At 39.9% G+C, this 19,895-nt stretch overlaps 1 protein-coding gene across 2 annotated transcripts in view; it reads left to right on the plus strand.

Annotated features, from left to right (window-relative positions):
* Window positions 1-19,895, plus strand: part of gpc5b (glypican 5b) — a 54,176-nt gene that overhangs the window by 17,712 nt on the left and 16,569 nt on the right. The window contains exons 5-9 of one of the 2 annotated variants that reach the window (XM_087830869.1): window positions 163-326; window positions 899-958; window positions 1,455-1,577; window positions 12,155-12,275; window positions 18,878-19,019. In XM_087830869.1, coding sequence (XP_087686995.1) covers window positions 163-326; window positions 899-958; window positions 1,455-1,577; window positions 12,155-12,275; window positions 18,878-19,019 — 610 coding nt within the window. The remainder of the gene's footprint in view (window positions 1-162; window positions 327-898; window positions 959-1,454; window positions 1,578-12,154; window positions 12,276-18,877; window positions 19,020-19,895) is intronic. The other variant, XM_087830870.1, reaches the window with a different exon arrangement.

The following is a 19,895-nucleotide window of genomic DNA, read 5'->3' on the forward strand; positions in this document are numbered from 1 at the left end:
AAGAAAAAACTAGCATTGTCTCTCAGTTCATCCAATTACCAATACAAATGAACACATCTTAAACATGACACGTGGTCTAGATAAACGTGCATAATAGTCCATGTACATCATTCAGCATTCCTCTGAAAAGCAGCCCAAAGTTATCATCCAGTGTTTCCTCAGGTAGAGAAAGTGTGCGGCAGCCAGGCAGCTGGTCCTGTGATGATGGGCCCACAGTCAACTACCGTGCACACTACAACATCAGCAAACTTGGAGAGGTCGCCTGTGACTTCGCCCCCTTCAGTTGGTCCACCAGTTTATCGGCGATTGCGGCTGCAATCCCGGAGGTGAGTAACATACTGGATCTGCTGATATGCGTTGCTTATTGTTAGAGAAGATGGAAATATTTGGGGCCTGTAAAGGAGGATGGAGTAGTGTTATTTTTTTTTTATATTTGTCATTCACGTATTGCAGGGGAAGTATGGGCATAAGCAGAACAGAAAGCTCAGCCCTCAATCAGCTGAGAGCAGCTCTTACCAGCTGATGACTCAGCTATTATCCTACACACATGAGGCGTTAGGTTGACAAATTTCATATATGACATGTTATTTAAGCTGCTTCTGGCTGCATATTTTACTGGATACCTCCAAGCCACTTTGTAACTAACTTCAAGTCCAACGCCTTCTTTTCACATTGCGTCTTACTTCATAAATGTTCTGACTGTTGTCACTGTTGCCTGCATCCTTTTGAATGCGTTACCATTCCTCTCTCAAACTCAGGCTTCTATATGTCACATATGCCTTGTGCTTTCCACATATGTGTGTAAAAAGGCGAGGAGGTCCCAGAACATCTTTTGATTATAATGTTGCTGATGGAAATCAAGTGAAAAATTTTTTTCATTTCTTTGTGTTTGCACTAGGTCATTCCCTCTTAAAGGTAACAGAGGGGAGAAGAGTGGAAACCTGAAAAAAATATCAAGGTAATTGTTGTATTTATGAACTATTAAATCACCCTAAAATCAAGAAGTCAGAGGACAACCATTCGTCTCCATTGTGTTATCCTAAGTTTTCAGAGTGTTTTTTTAATCTAGCCTTAGTTGTGTCTGTTGCCATTAAAAGTAGTCATATTCCAAGAAATTCATGTGAAATGATTCTCTATGGCTGTATTATTACATTACATTATCATGGTAAAATCACATCATTCACGTAACTGTATGATATAGTATTTTCCTAAACTTGGAACTCTAAGAAAACGTAGTAAATGAACCCAAATATCGGATTTTTATCACACAGTCATTATCTAAAGTGAGTCTGTGTGGCTTCCTTTTGTTGCCTTCGGTCTATCAGAAGGGATTTTGCAGTGAATTGGACTTGACAGTCTAAATTGAGACAAATAAAGGCATATGGTACACCGCCTCTACTCTTATTAACAACAACCCGAGCATTCAGCTGTGCACTACTCCTACTCTTTTTCAGAGAGTTTGAGGGCTCTATCCAGCGGTACCAGTGGTTTTTCACCGAGTTGCCAGAGATGCTTTGTGAAAGTGAGATGGAAGTGGAGCAGCACACATGCTGGAGCGGCCAAGATGTCGTAGAGAGGTCTGTGTGCATTGCGATATGTTTTATTCTGTGACAGATGCTTTTTTACAACTATGATGTACCAAAAAACAGGTAGAATTTGTCTACTTGCTTTCAGGCTACCCTGTAAAATGACCTGAGACAGATTACCAGTTAACAATATAATCCTTAGGCTACAGTTCCACACAGTAACACAAATCTCTATCCTCATGAGGACACATAAGATCTTTCTCTTTGTGTTCACATACGTGCCTGCACACAAAGCTAAGTTGAAAACCAGACCAAACAGACTCAAAAGCGATCGCCAAAGTGATTCTACTCTAGAAACACGAAAAGGTAGAAATGAAGGCTACAACGCTGCAACTCTGCCCATAACTGCTTATGTTACCTGTTGAAGTTCAGGCTCCGCCCACTGGACTGGGGTCTGCAGATGCTCGCCTTTAACATCACTGGGTTCTTTGCTAGCTTTGCGTTAGCATGCTATATGTGGATGCTTGCAAAGAGCTGATGTTGTGTTAGCAGTGTAATGCATTTGTGTCTCTCCTTTTGAATTTCACCATTTATTCACCATTTTTACTTTATCAGTGTTGGATAAACCCAGTGAGAGCTACCCCCATAGCTAGAGCCTGATTTATTGGCCGGCTGTTATTGTTGGCTGGCATCAGCATCTATAATGAAAATAAAAATCTAAGAAGAGATGGCAGAAACACCCTTCAGCCATGTTATGAGTGTTGATGTTGTATCTGTTAAAATTGAATCTGTAACTTTCCTCTTGGCAGTATACATGTGAACGGCACAAAAACAAATTGATCTGTGCAGAGTCTGGAAGAGTATAAATGAGTAAATAAATAGCTAGACATAACAAATATTTGAGAAAGCTGTTGCTTCTGGAAGAAAAAAAATGTTGACTAATATATTTAAATATTGGATTTTATCCTATAACTGGCTCTACTCATAGTTCTATATTCAGTTAAGATCTAGTGTGCATACTATATATATATATATATATATATATATATATATATATATATATATATATATGTATATATAAACTACACAAAACATGAATTAACTGATACAGAAATGTACTGAATGTAAGGTCAGAGATGAGATGAGAAAACAAGAGTAGATTCTGATAATGGGACAAATTTATGTTTCTAGATGTTGCCATCGCTTGAGCCTGAGTGAGGTATAACTTTCAGGCTTTGCTGTACTTTGTCAAGCATGGACAATTCAAGGCCAATTTCTTGTTCATTTCTCCCTCCAGCAGCTGAAGTATTGCTCCTGCTGTCCGTACTGTTGCTATTGTTCAGAAGCTACAGCAACCTGTGTTGCATTAATACTGAGGAGACAGAGATACCGTATTGGTTTCAGTTTATTCTAGCATTTACCCACCATTCAGTGTAAATTCCAGCCCAGTATGTTATCCTATCCTGTTGTATTTCACATGCAATGAGCTGAATTCTGTCATTGTTTTTGCTACCTAAAACTGACCCTTTTATGCTTCTTTCTAGCGCCACGCTTTGTTTTGTTTTAAAAATTCTTTAACTCTATTAGTTATTAATAATTACATTCTATTTATCTTACACTGGAACTTGATGCTGTGTCTCATTTCATCCACTGTCCGAAACAAGATGTTTTTGCTCCTTTCCCTAAAAAGCTCCTTTTAAGACAGAATTCTTCTGATTCGTTGTCACTGACAAACAAAAGGTTTAAGCAGTAGGTACAGTAGACAACCAGTAGACAAGTTGTACAAGTACAACCACAGTAGCATGCCTGAGATGACCATATTAAGCCTGTCGTGTCACTATAATGCCATACAGAGGATAGATATTTTTATTTGCAACTTTGGTCATGTTAAAAAAAACAAACATCTACATTCGGAGCATAATATCTATTTAAAATGTGTGTGTGTGTGTCTGTGTCTGTGTGGCTCCTATAGTTGCCAGGGCAGGGGTTGTGAAGGTTAGAGAGTTCGTTTCCAGAGTCTTTCTCATGGTGATTACTTTGGCAGCTTAAACTGGTAACAAGACAAATGGACCCACACACGCACACATGTACCAAGCACACACACGCTTAGACAAATGTGCTCCGAGACGCACATTCTTCCACACATACCGAGCAGCAAACATACCAACATGCACCCGGCAATACACGCACTCCTCCAGAGCACACTCACTTAGATGTGAGCCCGTTCTCTCCGTCTCAGCAGGGAATCTGTTCCTGTGATAGAGAAGGTTTATTTATTAAAGGTCTACCAACCATACGAAACAGGCCGTGTCGCCTTGAAGGACATCCTACACATACAGGCTCTTTCTTTCTTCACCGTTGATGCTGCTGAAGTCAGTGATCCTCATATTTATCGGCTTTGCTTTTTCTTTTTCACTGGATATTTAAAGAAAACTGGAGCAGGAAACACTTTAAAAGGATAATAACGCTAAAAATTACATTGTTACATGTTGCGAAATCCACAAATTAGCAAGCTATTGGTGGCCTGATGTACCAGACAAAGAAAAACCATGCAAAACCAAGTCTGCTCTCATTGTAGTCAATCACTGGTGTCGCTTAAGTTTTATGCTGGGGATCTTATTGATCTTATTTATTATAATGCCCATGATTTCAGATGCTGAATGAACATATCGAGTAAAATACCTGTCCTTACTCTGTCCTTTCTTTAACATTTTAACCTGTTGGAACATTTCCCACATCTACATTCTTTACCGGTCCATTCCAAACTAGATATCCCTGCATTCCCTCCAATTTTGTGTAAAAGGTCTTGAATTAAATATTAAAAAATCCGCCACCATCATCAGTTAAATGATCGGTCCAGCCTGAAGTTTTACTCACTCTCATAACAGGTTTAGAAGAGATGTTGCCCTTGGCCTGTGCTGGAGCGCAGCCAGTCTGTGCTTCTCTGACCTCTTTACATCTTCTTCTCTCATTCATCCATCTATCCATCCACCCATTCTCCCATTAATTCAGCCATCCATTCATCTCTCCATCCTGCTATTCAGACCTCCATTCATCTCCTCCGCCCTCTGACCCACTTCACTTACAAATGTCTGGTGTTGGTGAAAGTGTGTGTTTGTGCATGTGTGAAAAAGATAAATGATGAGAAAGTCTGAGAGTGGATGATGGAGGAGCAGAGGGCAGATTATAGGCCCCCTTTTTTTTTCATGGTTACAAGTTGGCATGACAATGAAGATGGTTACACCTACATTGTAGGGAGACTAGAGTGGAGCACAAGAGTAGGTGTCGTCTGTTTTCCGGTATCCAAATCCAACTTATTTAAATATTGCAGTTAAAATATCTGTTCCTAAGTGCATCTTAAATAACTACTAAAGAAGAAGAAGAAAAACGACTTTATTTAGCTGATTTTTGGGATTTTTTCTGTTTCAGCAGTGGAAGTCATGTAGCTTCTCCAGCTGTCTCCTAACCTGGTCAGAAGGCACAGCCAGGTTTATCAGATGTGGGGCGTGGGGTCTGATGCTGATGCGCTGAGAATAAATGAGAGAGCATCAGTTTACAAATAGTCTGAAAGTCGGACACAAGTGAGAAAACAGTACCATCAGAGAAGGCCCGAGGCCAAATTCTTTATAAACTAAGCATACAGGTGACAGGACCCAGCTGGCAGCTCATTATCCTCCAGTGGCTCTGGGCCATCCTACCATATCCACTTACACACACTCCCCCAAAGGTGCGCCGCTCACAAGTGACACTCTAGAACAACTAGAGTTGAATAACTTATGCATTCAAAAAGAGCTGTATTCAGAATAGTGATCTAAACCGAATTTTTTAACTTTTATTTTCATATTTCAAAAGCATTTATGGCGTTCCACATTCATAATCAAGTCTCACAAGTATTTTCACAAGTTTTGCCAGATTCAACTCAGGACAAGGCTGAATCACTGTCATTTAGGGTCCACTTACTGAATGCATTTCATGGCAAATGTTTTAATTGTCACAGGTGGAAAAACACAAACTCATTTTGACACAGAGTTTGTTAATGCTGGCTCGCACTGCTTTCACACACTCCCCAAATAGTCTGAGGTTGGGAATGCACTCCCTCAACTTTTGTGTTGGTCACTGTCACTTTAAGTGAAAGGCAACCCACAGTTAATAGCATACTCCACATTAAAAGTTTGCAGTGAAATGTTTCCACGTGTGCAGTACAAGCAAATGTATTTCTTTCACTCAGGCCTAATTATCTAGAATGAGTAGAAACATCACTGTGGGCACATGTGTGATGAATGTGAACCTTCTGATTGCGGTTAGATCTGTAATGGCTGATTGCCTCCAGAAGAGGGAAGCAACAGATCAGCATCTTTAGCGACCACGTATTAACTCTGTTCTTTTCACTAAAAACCTACCACACCCGGTCTATTTATGCGTCGTGTGTTTGTGTGTGTGTTCAAAGGTCCACCTCTAATTTACATCACCCCTTAATGTTTTATGAAGACATGTAACAGTCCAAGACAGAAATGTCCTGAACCCTGAGGTAGAAAGTAGAGAACTGCTTTTTTTTCCCAGATCAGTCTAAACCACATGGTACTTTCATCTGGCACAAGAAATACAGGTTTATCCCTCAGGTGTGGGTACAGTGTGTTACTTTGTGTAGCCTATGTATGCATGTTATAAGTGTGTGTGTGTGGAGTGGGGTTGAATGGGCTAATTAAATGTCTCCACAGGAATGCAGCTAGATTTACAACTGAGGTTGCGACGCCTATAATTGCACTCCTCCCTCGGATCAGATCACCATTTCAGGTGTTATCATTTTGTGTGTGTGTGTGCGTGTGTGTGTGTGATCCTTTAACGCTGCAGGGAGGCACCTTAAGAAATGAGCGCTATGCGTGTCACTGTTAGCAACCTCGCAGTAACTAAGGGCAGCCGCAGAGGAGCGTTGTCATCGCGCTGCTGGTGATTTATGTGTGTCGTTCTCCAGATCTCATTAAGTGTCACTCACAGTCACACCTCTATGTGTTGTCTACACGCCACAGTTCCTGCAATACTATCATCAGGCGCCGAATAAGCAGCACAGCCGGGACATCTGTAATCTGGGCCAATAGCAATGACAGCTTCCAATACATTCAGCAGGACAGCTGGTATTAGACATCGAAAATGTTTCAGATGTGCAGATGCTGTGGACACTTTCATCTCCAGTTGAAAAGGATGTGTATGATTGCCAGATGGTAAATCTTTGCTGCGATTTCAGTAACCTTTGCACAGTTGCATGTGTAATCTCCTCAGAAAAACAGGAAAAGATGCAGTACTGTCAACAAAAATGAGTTTTTAAAGGTAGAATAGGTCATTTTTTATTGTTATTTAATAGGAAATTATTGTATTAATAAAGATATATTGATTTGTGCGTAATTATATCTTCCAACAAACTTCCAACAAGTGTAAAAATACACTGGAGTGGGCACTGGTTTGCGGAGGCGGCCATGTTCCCTCGCCACCATGAAAACAGTGGCCTAGTGGACATTCAGCTTTTCTCATTATGTGTTTCTCCTCCTTCTCCTCCCTCGTTTCCGCCTCATCTTCTGCTTCTTCACCCCAAGCCTCATCTCCTGAACTACAGTCAGACCTCAAACAGTTTCACTACATTCTCACATTGTGTCGTCACAGTCCATATAATGTTAGATCGACTTCAACGTGGCTAACACCAGCTAACAACGGCAAACACAGCAGTGTTTGGGGCCAGAGGGGTTCAGGATATCCTCAATAGCTGACCCCAGTGTCACAATCATCAGACAGAAGCGAGCTTCACTGACTCATCAACTCATACCGAAGCTTCAAGGTTTAAACCCCAGTGCGTTGAGAGATGCTCTTTTGCATAGCTTGATTGTCATGATGGGTTATTTGAGCTGCTGCTGCCTTCCTGTTAGCTCAAAGCAGTATCAAATTTGTTTTGTTTTTTAATCAAGAAACTGCGGCTCATCGTATATCTTTTCATCTTCAGCCCATGCTCTGCAAACTGCAAATCCAGTAGCTCAGCAGTTTCTAAAATACTCAAATCAGCCTGTCTGCAACCAACAATCACGCCACATCCAAATCCCTCCTCTTCCCCATTTATTTGCTTAGTTTGAACTTCAGTAAGTCGTATTAACCATGTTTATATGTCTAAATACGCTGAACGTTTGTGTTAACTAGCAGTTGAACAAGTGTACCTAATAAAGTGGTCAGTGAGAGCATATTTTTGTGTGTTTGGCTTTTTGCAGGCTGTAGTAATTTTACTAAAAGCTATGCATATAAACACGGCAAAATCCATCACAGTCTCAGTGTCCACATAGAGATATATTACATTTGCATATTAATATGGAGAAGGTCACAGAATGTAAAACCTCTAATATCTGACTCTCTAAGAAATTTACATTTAAATATCCAATAGAAACACTCGTCTGCAACAAAAGTATGTCTGTCTACACAGAAACACTTCTTCTGTGACTTGGAGGAAAAGTACTGTTGTTCATTATCTGGATACAATTTACAGACATGTAAATCTTTTTATCCCCTGGAGGAAACGCCTGTCTTATAGTTAGTGTACTCGTGCACTGATACCTAATGATGTTCATATCCACGCCTGCTTGGTTCTTTTGTGCTTGTTTCAAAAATTCATTAATTTACTTGTTTTTCGTGGTGGTAAAAGAACAAGTATAGATTCAGTCAGCCTTGTATATATAAAGGTCAAATCAGCTGTCTGTCAGTCTTGGCTGCATTGTTTCAAATGATGTCAGGTATGTTCCCAGCTTAGATCAAGATAAAAGGAAACATGAAATATGCCAGCAGCATGTGTGAGGTGTTGACACTAACAAATTCACTGGATGTGCGCTGTTGACACTGATCCCTAAACTCTTTGCTGGAGTCTGTGGAATCTTGGGATTTTCCCCTTAGGGGAAGGTCTGTGGTTTTTAATTGAGCTTTTATTTCTTGTTTTGCTTTCTTGTTCATCACCCTTTTTTCATTACTGCCCTTCGCTTCTTGCTCTTTCATGCTGTTTTTTGCTGCCTTTGATTTTGTTGCCTTTTATTACACATCTTCATGTAGATGTACGTCAATATCCTGTTCATATTACATGTAGTCCATTATTTTGTTTTTATTACTTCATTCTGTTGTGGGCACAGTACATGTGCTCTCATATCCTGTTTGTGTTAGCAACACACTCTCATGCAGCTAAAAAAAACTACAGAATCTAATGCTTTGAATGTATAGGATTAGGCAGCATGCATCTTATGATCTCTTGCTGTTCATTGGCAATCAATGTTCCCAGTTCCCATGGTGACGGTGTTTGAAATGTTTCTTTTGTTTATGTAGCAATACAGAAAAAGATATGGTCCGTATCATGTGGTGAGATTAATGGATAAGCCACCTAATTTAAGTATAACCCAAACTGTCTTCATTTATAAAGCTTGACCATTTTGTTTTATCCTGCAGAGATCATCGGATTTGGGAACATTTTTCGTTAAAGATACAGTCAGTTGAGTTTGAGTTTATTTTATAGACAAAAGTAATATTGCACTCATTTATTATAATTAATTAATTATTTGTTCCAAGAAACAGATACATTCTCAAATTACACAGGAGTAGGCACCAATTTGCAGAAGCTGCCATGTTTCCTTTGTATCTTAAACACAGTGATCAAGATTGACAACATCGTTGTGCCTAATGGCATTTTATTTATGTGGCTAGAGAGCAGCGTACATAGCAGAAGAGAAGGGGTGTTTGTACGTCGTGGAGGCAAATTTTAATTTGTGCCTGCACTTTCAGACTGGAGATATGAAGCGTCATAGCTATATTTTGCCATCTGATTATGGGCCCCTTTTCACTAAAGAAATGAAAACACAGAAGAAAGCAACAACATGACTGGCATTTGAATATAATCTCATCCTCTTCCTTCTCACCTCAAGCCTCAACTCCTGAACTGAGGTCAGAGCTCTAAAATATGAAGTTTGCATAAACATGCTCATTTATTCCCAGTATTGTTGCAGATTAGATATGCGACCCTCCGCTTCCAGACGGCTAACTACAAGCCGGCTAAATGAAAGCAATGACTGGTTAGCTAACACTATGCTAGCTAATGTTAGACTCGAGTGTTTGTTTCATCTGATAAACAGTTTGATTGTCTTGCATTTTATCAGACTTTATTCACAGAAAGTTTCCTTAACACCTGCTAGCAGCTAACAGTGGCAAAAACAACACTGATAACTGACTTAAAAGTTCAGGATATCCTCAGCAGCTCAAATTAGTAACTCGTATCTGACTCTTTATGCAAAGTTTTACCGCTACCTCCAGAGTAAATAGACATGGGCACATATTGACAGCTGAGGTAAACAGCGGACTGACAGAAAACAGAACTGCAATCTACTGACATCTAGTGGTGACATTTTACACGCTGTACCGTCATTGCAGCAGTAGTCATGCACAAACAGCTTAAGGCCAGTCAGCTAAGATTCTGTTGCAATATTTTCATCAGCGATTAGTTTAGTGCAACACATTTAACAACACATAAGCATGAGAGATGAAAGACTCAATAATATAGAAAGTTTACAAGTGCAGAGCCATGAAGCAGTTAACAAGAGTTAATAAATTTACTAAATGCTGCACATTTTCTTTTCCTGTAGCAACTCTGCTTGCTTTTACAGTGCTGTTTTTCCCCTGACACTTTTATAATGCATCCTTTGAAACATAAAAGCAAAACCTGTAATAATATTTTTTTAACCATACCAGTTTGATGCTAATGAAAACATCAGCAGTATAATATTTAATTGATTCTCTTTGCTTCGGTTTCTATTGATGCTGTATTCTTTTCCCCTACTTCACAGGAAGTTTGCCTCTCCGCTGACCTGATTTTCCCGTGGGGATCTGTAGTCTCACGCTTTATTAGCAAAGCATGCAGTTTGATCTTTTGATGTGATATGTGTTTTGCTGCCTGTTTAATGTGAACTTGCATGAAGATGGTTTGGAACGTCTTCTCTCACAGGGACAGTTGAGAAGCATTTTTGTGACATCAGTTACTGTGGCTAGTTCAAGTCAGGTGTAATGAATCCAGGCACAGATTTAGAACTCACTTAGTAAGGCCTCAGGACACGAACGCTTACGAGCATCAAAACTTGATCTGTGTGAGAACACAACAACAATCTGAGAAACTTAATTAAAGGCCACACTGTGTTAAGTTTCACATGGGATCTTATCCCAGACCAGCAGAGTAAGCATGGCTCCAGAAGAAGAGGTCTTCACCACCGCATCTCTTGGCATCACTCAAATCAATTCAGATTCATCCACCATGTCTCTGCTCCTTGGTTCCCACAATCCTGTTCCCTCGTTGCCATAGCCAGAGTGTGTTTGTGCTTTTGAGGGTGTGGACTTGGTGGTTACTGAGTTGGTGGTTGATTGTATTAGCTAGCAAGCTGGTTTGGAACATGGAAAAATGTGACTCATGAACTTTTGTTTCTTCTTTTTTGCTCTTCTCCCACTTCATCTTCGTTTTGATCCACCCACCAGACAAAATGATGTGATCCTTGCTTACAGCCTGTTATTGAAAAAAGCTATCAGTATGCAAGATGATCATAGATGGCACTCGTTGCATGGAATAAATTGTAATACGAAATTTACTTTGATTGCATCATTTAAAAACATGCAGAGTTACTCAGCTCTAAAGTAAAGTAATATCCTTTCAAATGATTTTAACACTTGATTCTTGTGTCCTAATTCAGCGCTTCTATAGTGGGTACCTCTGTAATATATTGATATGTAAATGTATGATGTGTATATATATATATATATATATATATATATATATAGATAGATATATATATAGATATATAGATATATAGATATATATAGAGATAGATATATAGATATAGATATATAGATATATAGATATATAGATATATATATAGATAGATATATAGATATAGATATAGATATACACACAATTATCAAAGAACTATAATATCTTCAACATATATTAAATTATGCAAAGAACATCTTTGTAAATTGAATTTCAGTTTCCTGTGTGGGAAAATGTGATTTCTAAAAATGAATCATTTTACAACCTTGCTGAAAACCACTAATAGCAATTACTGTAAGCAGTCCATCTGTTTTCAATGAAATATCCCCAGGAAAAAAAGTAAAGAAATAAGATTAATCTGTATAAAGATGAGCTCATATCACAAGTTAGTCCATTACTGTGGAGTAAATGGAGACTTTTCTTTTTGCAAAGGGTACGTATGTGTCTGTGTACTTGTAATACTTCTTGTCTTTACTGTTGTTGGTAGCTGCTTACTGTCAGAGGTGCAAAAGACAGATTATTAACATATAAGTTCAAAACTTGGTTAAATGTTAAGGCTAGGGTTAGATTTGGATTATGGGCAAGTAGTGATTATGGAGGGGTCAGGATAAGACTCCACAAAACCAGCGTGAGTAAATGTAATGTCCTCTGAAGTAATGGAAATATGACCGTGTGCATGAATCCAGTGCACTCTGACTAAACACACAAGTATAGTGAATGGAGAGAACTGGGACAGGAGCACAACACTCACGCAGAGACAAACTGGGACAGGAAGTACTGCATATCTTTCTCATGTTCTGCCTTTCTGTAGTTATGCAGGTCGTGTGGTTGGCAACACTTTAAAAGCCCAGAGGGAGAATCCCGAGCTGACTGTGCGCAATACGGATCCTGTCCTGAAGGGCGCAAAACAGAGGCTGGAACAGCTGACACAGGTAAATGCTCGCACCCAGTGTTCTCCCAGTTTGTTACTCCCAACAAAGACTGTCTTATAAAGTGTTACCCAAATTCTTATGTTAAGATGGATGATGCTGAGATTTTTCCCACCCTAACAACAACTGTTGTCCAAACCGTCTTGTAATTATAGAATAAGCTATAGTCCCAATGTTGATATATTATGCGTTGGTGGCCTTTCTTCTAGTGCTGCAATCAATAGTCACTCTGAAATATGCAATCGAGAGAAGAAGAAACCTTAGATTTGGGGGCTTTCCTTCATCTTTTAAGGACACTATGATGAAACAAACTTTCATACTTCAAAAGGATTTTTTGAAGTATGAAAGTATTTGCTTATGAGTGGTTTTCTTGTTTTCTTGGGTGATTTCACATCTACTGAACATTAATATACCCTGCGCTAACCTTGGCAGTGACACCCTATGGTTGCCATTCTGCAGGAGTGATGATGATGATGGCTCCAGTTTTTTTTTTTATGTGTGTGTCTGTGTTTGTGTGTGTGTGTTGCGGGGGTGGAGGGGTGCCCTTAAGTTCATCTGGCCTTCAATTATGCGCTACCACCTCCTGTGTGAAGTGCTGCTTAATCCAATAAAGTTAAATGTCAGCACTTGAAACACAGGTAGATAATAACACTCAATAATAAATTAATTAATTCAACAATTAAACTGGAATTTATGCAGGACTTTCAAGGCTGTACTCAGTATGGTAATATGGAGATATGATTTGTGTGAATGATTCATAAAATCATACGATTCGGTAGAATGATATATGAAATGTATTCATTACCATGATTCATTATTATCTGTGTGGACGATGTGGCTTTGGACCCTTCCGGACTGAGGGAGACAGCCTGATACATCATGCAACTCATACTGGCAACATAATGTGGTTTGCTGGTCATTCATTCATCAATTCAAATCAGTTTTATTCATATAGCGCCAAATAGTCGCCTCACTGTGCTTTATAATGTAAGTTAAAAACCCTACAATAGTAGAGGAAAAAACAAACAATCAGAAAACCCTTTATGAGCAAGATCTTGGTACAGTGGGAAGGAAAAACTCCCTTTTAACAGGAAGAAAGAAGTAGAAGCAAGAACTGTAACAACCTAATCTTTTGTTCTTTAGATCTCGAGTAAATCTAAAAAAGGATACACACGCACTTTAATAAAGTAAAATAAAAACAGGGCTATGTAATATAACGAAACTGTGAGTTTAGGGTTTTTTTAAACTCAGTAAATGTTACTCAGACAGGTGGAAACAGCTGATTTCTTTAAATTTGTAAATCTATTTTTAGTGGTGAGTTTTGTCCAGCAGCAACAATTTGGACTCAAAATAAACAGTATCCGTCCCCACAGGCGTCACGTTGTTTTAAATTCTTAGTCAAGAACTTTTATGGTGTTTGTTCAACTTTATTGTTTAGTCTAGTTGAATCTGAGTTTTGCAATCCTGCGCTTGGGTTTAACTCTTGAGTTTTCTTAATGCCAGCTTTTAGTTCCCCTGCTGCCACCCTGTTTGTTCCTCCTTCTCTCTCCTTTCTCTGTTGATGTCATCATCACCCTGTGTTCACTAGCTTGACATCGTGCTAAGTGTTAGTATTAGTTCTCTCACTCATTTCCTATTTTCCTTTGAGTGTTGGTTTTCCTTCATGAATAGTTCGCTTTACTTCCTGCTTTGCCTGTGTTGATAATCTGTACTCGTGTCTCATTTCCTCTCCGCTCTCTAACCCTAAATTAGCCTTCTGTGCACACCTGTTCATGCTCTTTAGACCACAGTCCTGATTGGACTTCATGTTCTTTGGATTACAATTTCTATTGGACTATTTGTATTTTTCTTTGATCAGTCACAATAAAGGCTCACATTTTGTTTAGTATTCAGTCTGCACTTCCCTGCAGTGTCCTCCCCTCTACAATCCACACATCACTGGCAAACAGTAATGACTGGACATGTCACCCCGCCCAGCAGTGTGGCCCATTGATTTGTTTTTAATCATTTTTAAAGGAAGGTGGTTATCCAGTGGTGGCTGCTCAAGTTAAATATGGCCCCAGTTTTACACAGTTACTTCTTCTTGTAGGTGTTTACAGACAGCACATGTGGACCACAGAGATTATGAAGTTTGTTTGTGTTTTTAGATGGGTGTGGAGGCTATTGAAAAGAACTATCCTGTCGGCAACACACATGTATAAAATACATTACAGAAACTAAACAGTACCCCCTAGAACTGTCATAAAAACAGAAGTTATGTCTTCCTAGCAACAGCCACTCCTTTTAAAGAAAGCCTGTTAACCTCTGGTTTATGTAATGTTGGTGAGGGTAAAGGAAAATTAATCGGGTGGGACATGCTAAGGCCTAGTTTTCTTTTCTTTCCTTTTTTTTGCCGTTTTGCTGTTCTGTGCTCTGTCTAATTTCACAGGTGACTCCATTAATCATGCTGCATTTACATGGAGAAAATGCCAAGTCAGCATCGCCCCGTACTCTCCCCCCCCCCCCCCCCCCCCCCCCCCCCCCCCACACACACACACACACGTACACAAACATGCACTACACATGCACCATGTATTCATTTATGGATGCGAGTTCCTTCTTACGCTCATTAATTCAGTCTTACTTGTATACACTTGGTCATCTGTGATTTAAAGACTATTCGAGCTTTTTGCCGATCTTCAGATGTAATTCAGACGAACGCGCGGTTAGATCAATGTGTTTGGATACGCGGCCTCTGGATCGATCGTAGTAATGCTATACAGGTCACGACATGAACCGAAGGGAAAGGTCTGATATTTTCCATTCTGAGGTGCGCTTTCCATCTTCCATCTTTCTGATAAATTGCAGGATGCAAGCCTGTGCACACATACAAACAAACTAAATGTAATTTGAACCTGTTGAGAGTCGCCTTTGCAAACCCACATCCTGGGCTTTGTTTCTTTGAAACTAGGTGCTCCGGTGGCTTCTCTGTGGGTGAAGCCATCCATCTGAGGCACAGCCGTTAATGCACAACCATTTATTAATTATTATTCATGCCTGTCATGTGTGCCATTTACACGCTCTGACCACAAGGATGAGAGCAGAGGGAAAATATGAGAGAGGACACAGAAGCGTCCCTGGAATTTTAATCATTTCTCCAACCGGGTTTTGAAGGTCTGTCTTTCTTTATGCGTTTTCCTTGGTGTCTTCTTATCTGTCACTGTCCCAATTTGTATTGCGTGCTAAGCAGACCTTTGGTGCAGTAGCTTGTTTTTCACATAAGCTTTGCTGTCTAATGGGATTTTATTAACGCAACCACGTGTTTATACTCACAATTAAAACTTGTAGGTACACGCACAGCCAGTCAAGATGACATGAATCAACCCTTTGTGTTAAAAAAGGGGAAGGGCTCTCATCTTTTGATTACATGGCAGCTGAAGATGGGCAAGGAAGGAGTTCTTCTCTTGTAAACTGGTCATTTGTCAGCATGTGATAGGATCATTTACACCCAGTAAGAGCTTTAAATTATACCAATTTTATTGTGGAGACTAGACTTTGTGTCTCAACGCAACAATCTTGTAAATCGTAGTTTCACTTTCCTGTATTTAGCTGACAGGAGTGTCTGCTGCTGCTGTTCTGTTTCAAGGTTTGACATGTTGTGCACTGAGAGCTGCTCTTCTGCATGCCTTGGTTGTAATGAGTGGTCATTTGCTTTACTGTTGCCTTCAGTTCAAAGGAGTCTGCCCATTCTCCTCTGACCTCTGGCATCAACGAGCCATTTTCTCCCAGAGAGCTGCTGCTCACTGGATATTTTCTTGTTTTTAAAACCATTTTAATCCCAGCAAATCAACAGTTTCTGAAAAACTCCAATCAGCCTGGCACTAACAACGATGCCACCTTTAAAGTCCCATACCAACATGTGTATATTTTACACATGTTGGTATGGGATATTGTATTTGTTTTAAATGTTATATACCTATGTGGTATGTGACTTTTGTTGCCATGATGCCAGGTCTCTCTTGGAAATGAGATTTTTAATCTCAATGAGATTTTTTACCTGGATAAATAAAGGATTAATAATATAAAAAAAAAAAGCCACTTAAATTACCCATCTTCCTTGCTCACTTTGAACTCAGCAGGCCATCTTGACCATGTTGACATGCCTAAATTGTTTGAGTTTGGCTGATTACATGTTTGCATTAACGAGCAGTTGAACATGTATAATTGTTTAAACATTTTATAAAGGCAGTGTCTTATTATCCATCATTATTAAAATCTGATGTATTATTGAGAACAAAGCAAAAAATATTTATATTTTTGCAGCGTACAAAAGTTCATCACCTCAGCCACTACCAGTTTAAGTTTGTCTCCAGTCATTAATTACACTGGACAGACCGTTCTGGAGTTACCACACTTGAATAATTTTATTTGTTGGCTCTGTTGGTTTCACAGAGGAGTTTCAGTGCCACATGGCCCAAATCCTGTTTAAATTTCAGACTTTCCACATGACTAAGAAAACAGTCCTGGTGGAAACAGTGCTGTAATGTATTTTTGTCCTCCCTCAGCACTCATTTGCAGTCCAGTGACATGATGGTGAATCACCGTACAGAGCCTAGTCTGTTTCTGTGTCCCCTCGGACATGCTGTCATATAATAACCTTGCTTCCCCTTGGTTTCGTGGCTGCTACACACCTACTCTATGGTGGAGGCCAGATGTCCCTCCGTTTGCATCCCACATTCTTTTGCCCCACAAGGAAACTCCACAAGGACTAACAAGCACCCTTGCTTGTTAATCAAATAAAGTGATCGATGATGCCTGCTTATTTTAAACATTTTTCCTTGATCCATAAACAAGGATAGGTGCACTGTTTTCATTGTTATACTTATATAGTGCTTTTCTACTCTCCCGGAGTACTCAAGGCGCTGTATACAACATGCTGCATTCACCCACTCACACAAGCACTTCTAAACTCAAGTGCAAACTAATAAACATTCACACTCCAATAAACACATCGGAGAGAAACCTTGGCGTTAGTATCTTGCCCAAGGATATTCGGTATGCAGCCTGGGGAGGCCAAGGTTCGAACCACCAACCTTCCAATCAGTAGATGATTTGCTCTACCACCTGAGCCACAGCCACCCCGCAATGCTGTTTGCCTACTTAATATCTTCCCCTTGTGAATCAAAACAGACACCTTATGCTTATGTGCTAAAGGGATTATATTTGGTAGGCAGAGTTAAGTCATCTTTAAATACGAGAGAGTCACACAGATTTTGTCTGTGTATAAGCAGCTGAGACAGGGAAAATCAGTTACAGCTCTCACTCTGCAGGATAACAAATTTAAAATGATCATAAAATTTCAGACAACTGACTGTCCATTTAGTTGTTCAGACAGTTTTCAATGTAGTGCAATAATATAAATCATTCAACTTAATTCTTTTTTAATAGCACCCGATAGCAACAACAGTCGCCTCAAGGAGCTTTATATTGCAGCGTAAAGACTCTACAATAATACAAAGAAAACAGCAACTATCAAAGAACCCCCTGTTAGCAAGCACTTGGTGACAGTGGGAAGGAAAAACAGACTTCTGTTGTGATTGGCTGGTGGTGAGGGAGACAGGATAAAAGGCACACTGTGGAAGACAGACAGAAATAAATAATAACTGAATTATTTAATAACAGATTAGATGCAAATTTGAATATAAACACATAGTGAGTAAAAAAAAAAAAGGTGAGTGAAGAAGAAATAGTTAATGCACCATGTGAAGCCCCCAGCAGGCCTATTGATGTGTAACTAAGGGAGGTCACCTGATCCAGCCTTAACTGAAGGTTTTAAGACTAATCTTAAAAGTAAGGGGGGGGGTCTACCTCAAATCCTAACTGGGAGCTGGTTGCAGTTTGGAGAGGGGCCTGAAAGCTGAAGACTTTTCTTCTCATTTTACTTTTAACAACCATAGCAACCACTGGTAACATGATGAACTCTCTCCTCTTCACCGCTTGGAGATGTGGTATGGATATTATCCTGAAGCTTGAGTGCTCTACCAGAGGTTCTGCACAGTATCTCAGCTGGTGCTTGGACTGTGCTCTTATGGACCAATTCTGCTGATGTTGTGCCTGCAATCTGCTGGAGCAACAATTTTAGTTTTGGCCCCTTGTACTTCACTGTTTTCTTGTGCTCCTTCTTCCTGATGTAGCTGTCTGCTGAGGTTGCCATATATATCACAACTGTGGTCTTCTGTTCCTTGTCAACCACCACAATGTCTAGTTGGTTGGCCAGCAACTTTAGCCACCTTAGCAGCTGGATATTGTAGTGGCAACACTACAACACTGCTGGCTTTGGAACAGTCGGTCAGGGAACCAAATCAAGTAAAGGTCTCAAAGCCAGGACCACCATGCTACCTAATCAGTTCCAGCTAAGGACAGAAATAAGGCAAAGGAAAAAAGATATATTTCACTGACATTTTATTTTTCACCAAGGTACCATATATACATATATTTAATGTCTTCTTATGTCAAATCAGAAAAAAATCTTCTCACAATACAGAACAAAATTTGACTCAATCCAAGTGTCTTGCAAATGTATGTGTAATATCTATGGACATATGTGTGTGCGCGCTTTCATTTAGGAGCTATTGGTGGAGCTGGGCTGGGCGAGCAAAGTGAGAGGAAGGGTTGAGGAAGAGGAGGGAGGGAGCGCCCACACGGAGGGAGGCAGCGGAGACGACTGTGATGATGAAGATGGCTGTGAAGCATCTGGTGAGGAGAGCGGTGAGTCACACACAAACACATAGGCGAGCGCGCAGAAAGAGAGGAACAAACATTAGCAAACATACACCCACACATATACGCAAATGAGTCGGTGCACGCTTGTCTTTAGCCTCTGTAGCTCTAGGGTTTCCGGCACACATGCTTACACACACACACGCACGCACACACAAATAATAAATAAAAGACAATGTGCTCGTGGTTCATTGGTATTAGTATGGTAGAGATTTAAAATACTGCAGCCTCCACATATCGTGTGCCAGCCGGGAAATGCCCAGAGGGAGGGATAGTACTGAGAGATGGATTCAACTGTCCTCCCTCCTCTCTTACTCTCTCTGCTCTTCTCTCACTTTTTCCATCTCACTTTCTGCTGGTCTCTGCAGTTTACTTGCTCCTCTGCCGTGATAAAGGATGCACTAACAACCGGGTCATGCCAAAAACAGAAATGGGGGGGCGGAAAAGAAATGTAATTTTCGTCATTTATCTCTTGACTTATTCATCGTGCATATGCTTATACATAATACATGGGTGTCACAGGGAGAACTGGGACCCGTAGGAACGTTGAGACAATTCCACAGAGTGGATGAAGTTCAAATTTACTTTCATTTTAATTGCTAATTTCAGAAAGGATGCTCTGGGTTGAGGGTACTGGCCAAATGTAATGTTTTCTGTCCTTGGCCTGAAAAACATCTAAAGGCCCTGTGTTTCTCATAGCATGAAATGTGTTGACGAGTAAAGACAAGATTCAGCTAAAAAACTGGGTCCACTGTTTTAAGTAGAGTGAAAGAAAAAGGAAGTGGTGCTCAGAAACATATGGCTTTGGGCTGCTTGACAACTAGATGTGGAATTTTCTTTTATCTAATAAAGCAACAATCATGG

The sequence above is a fragment of the Neolamprologus brichardi genome, chromosome 17 (assembly GCF_056152115.1).
Source record: "Neolamprologus brichardi isolate AB-2024 chromosome 17, ASM5615211v1, whole genome shotgun sequence".
Lineage (NCBI taxonomy): Eukaryota > Metazoa > Chordata > Actinopteri > Cichliformes > Cichlidae > Neolamprologus > Neolamprologus brichardi.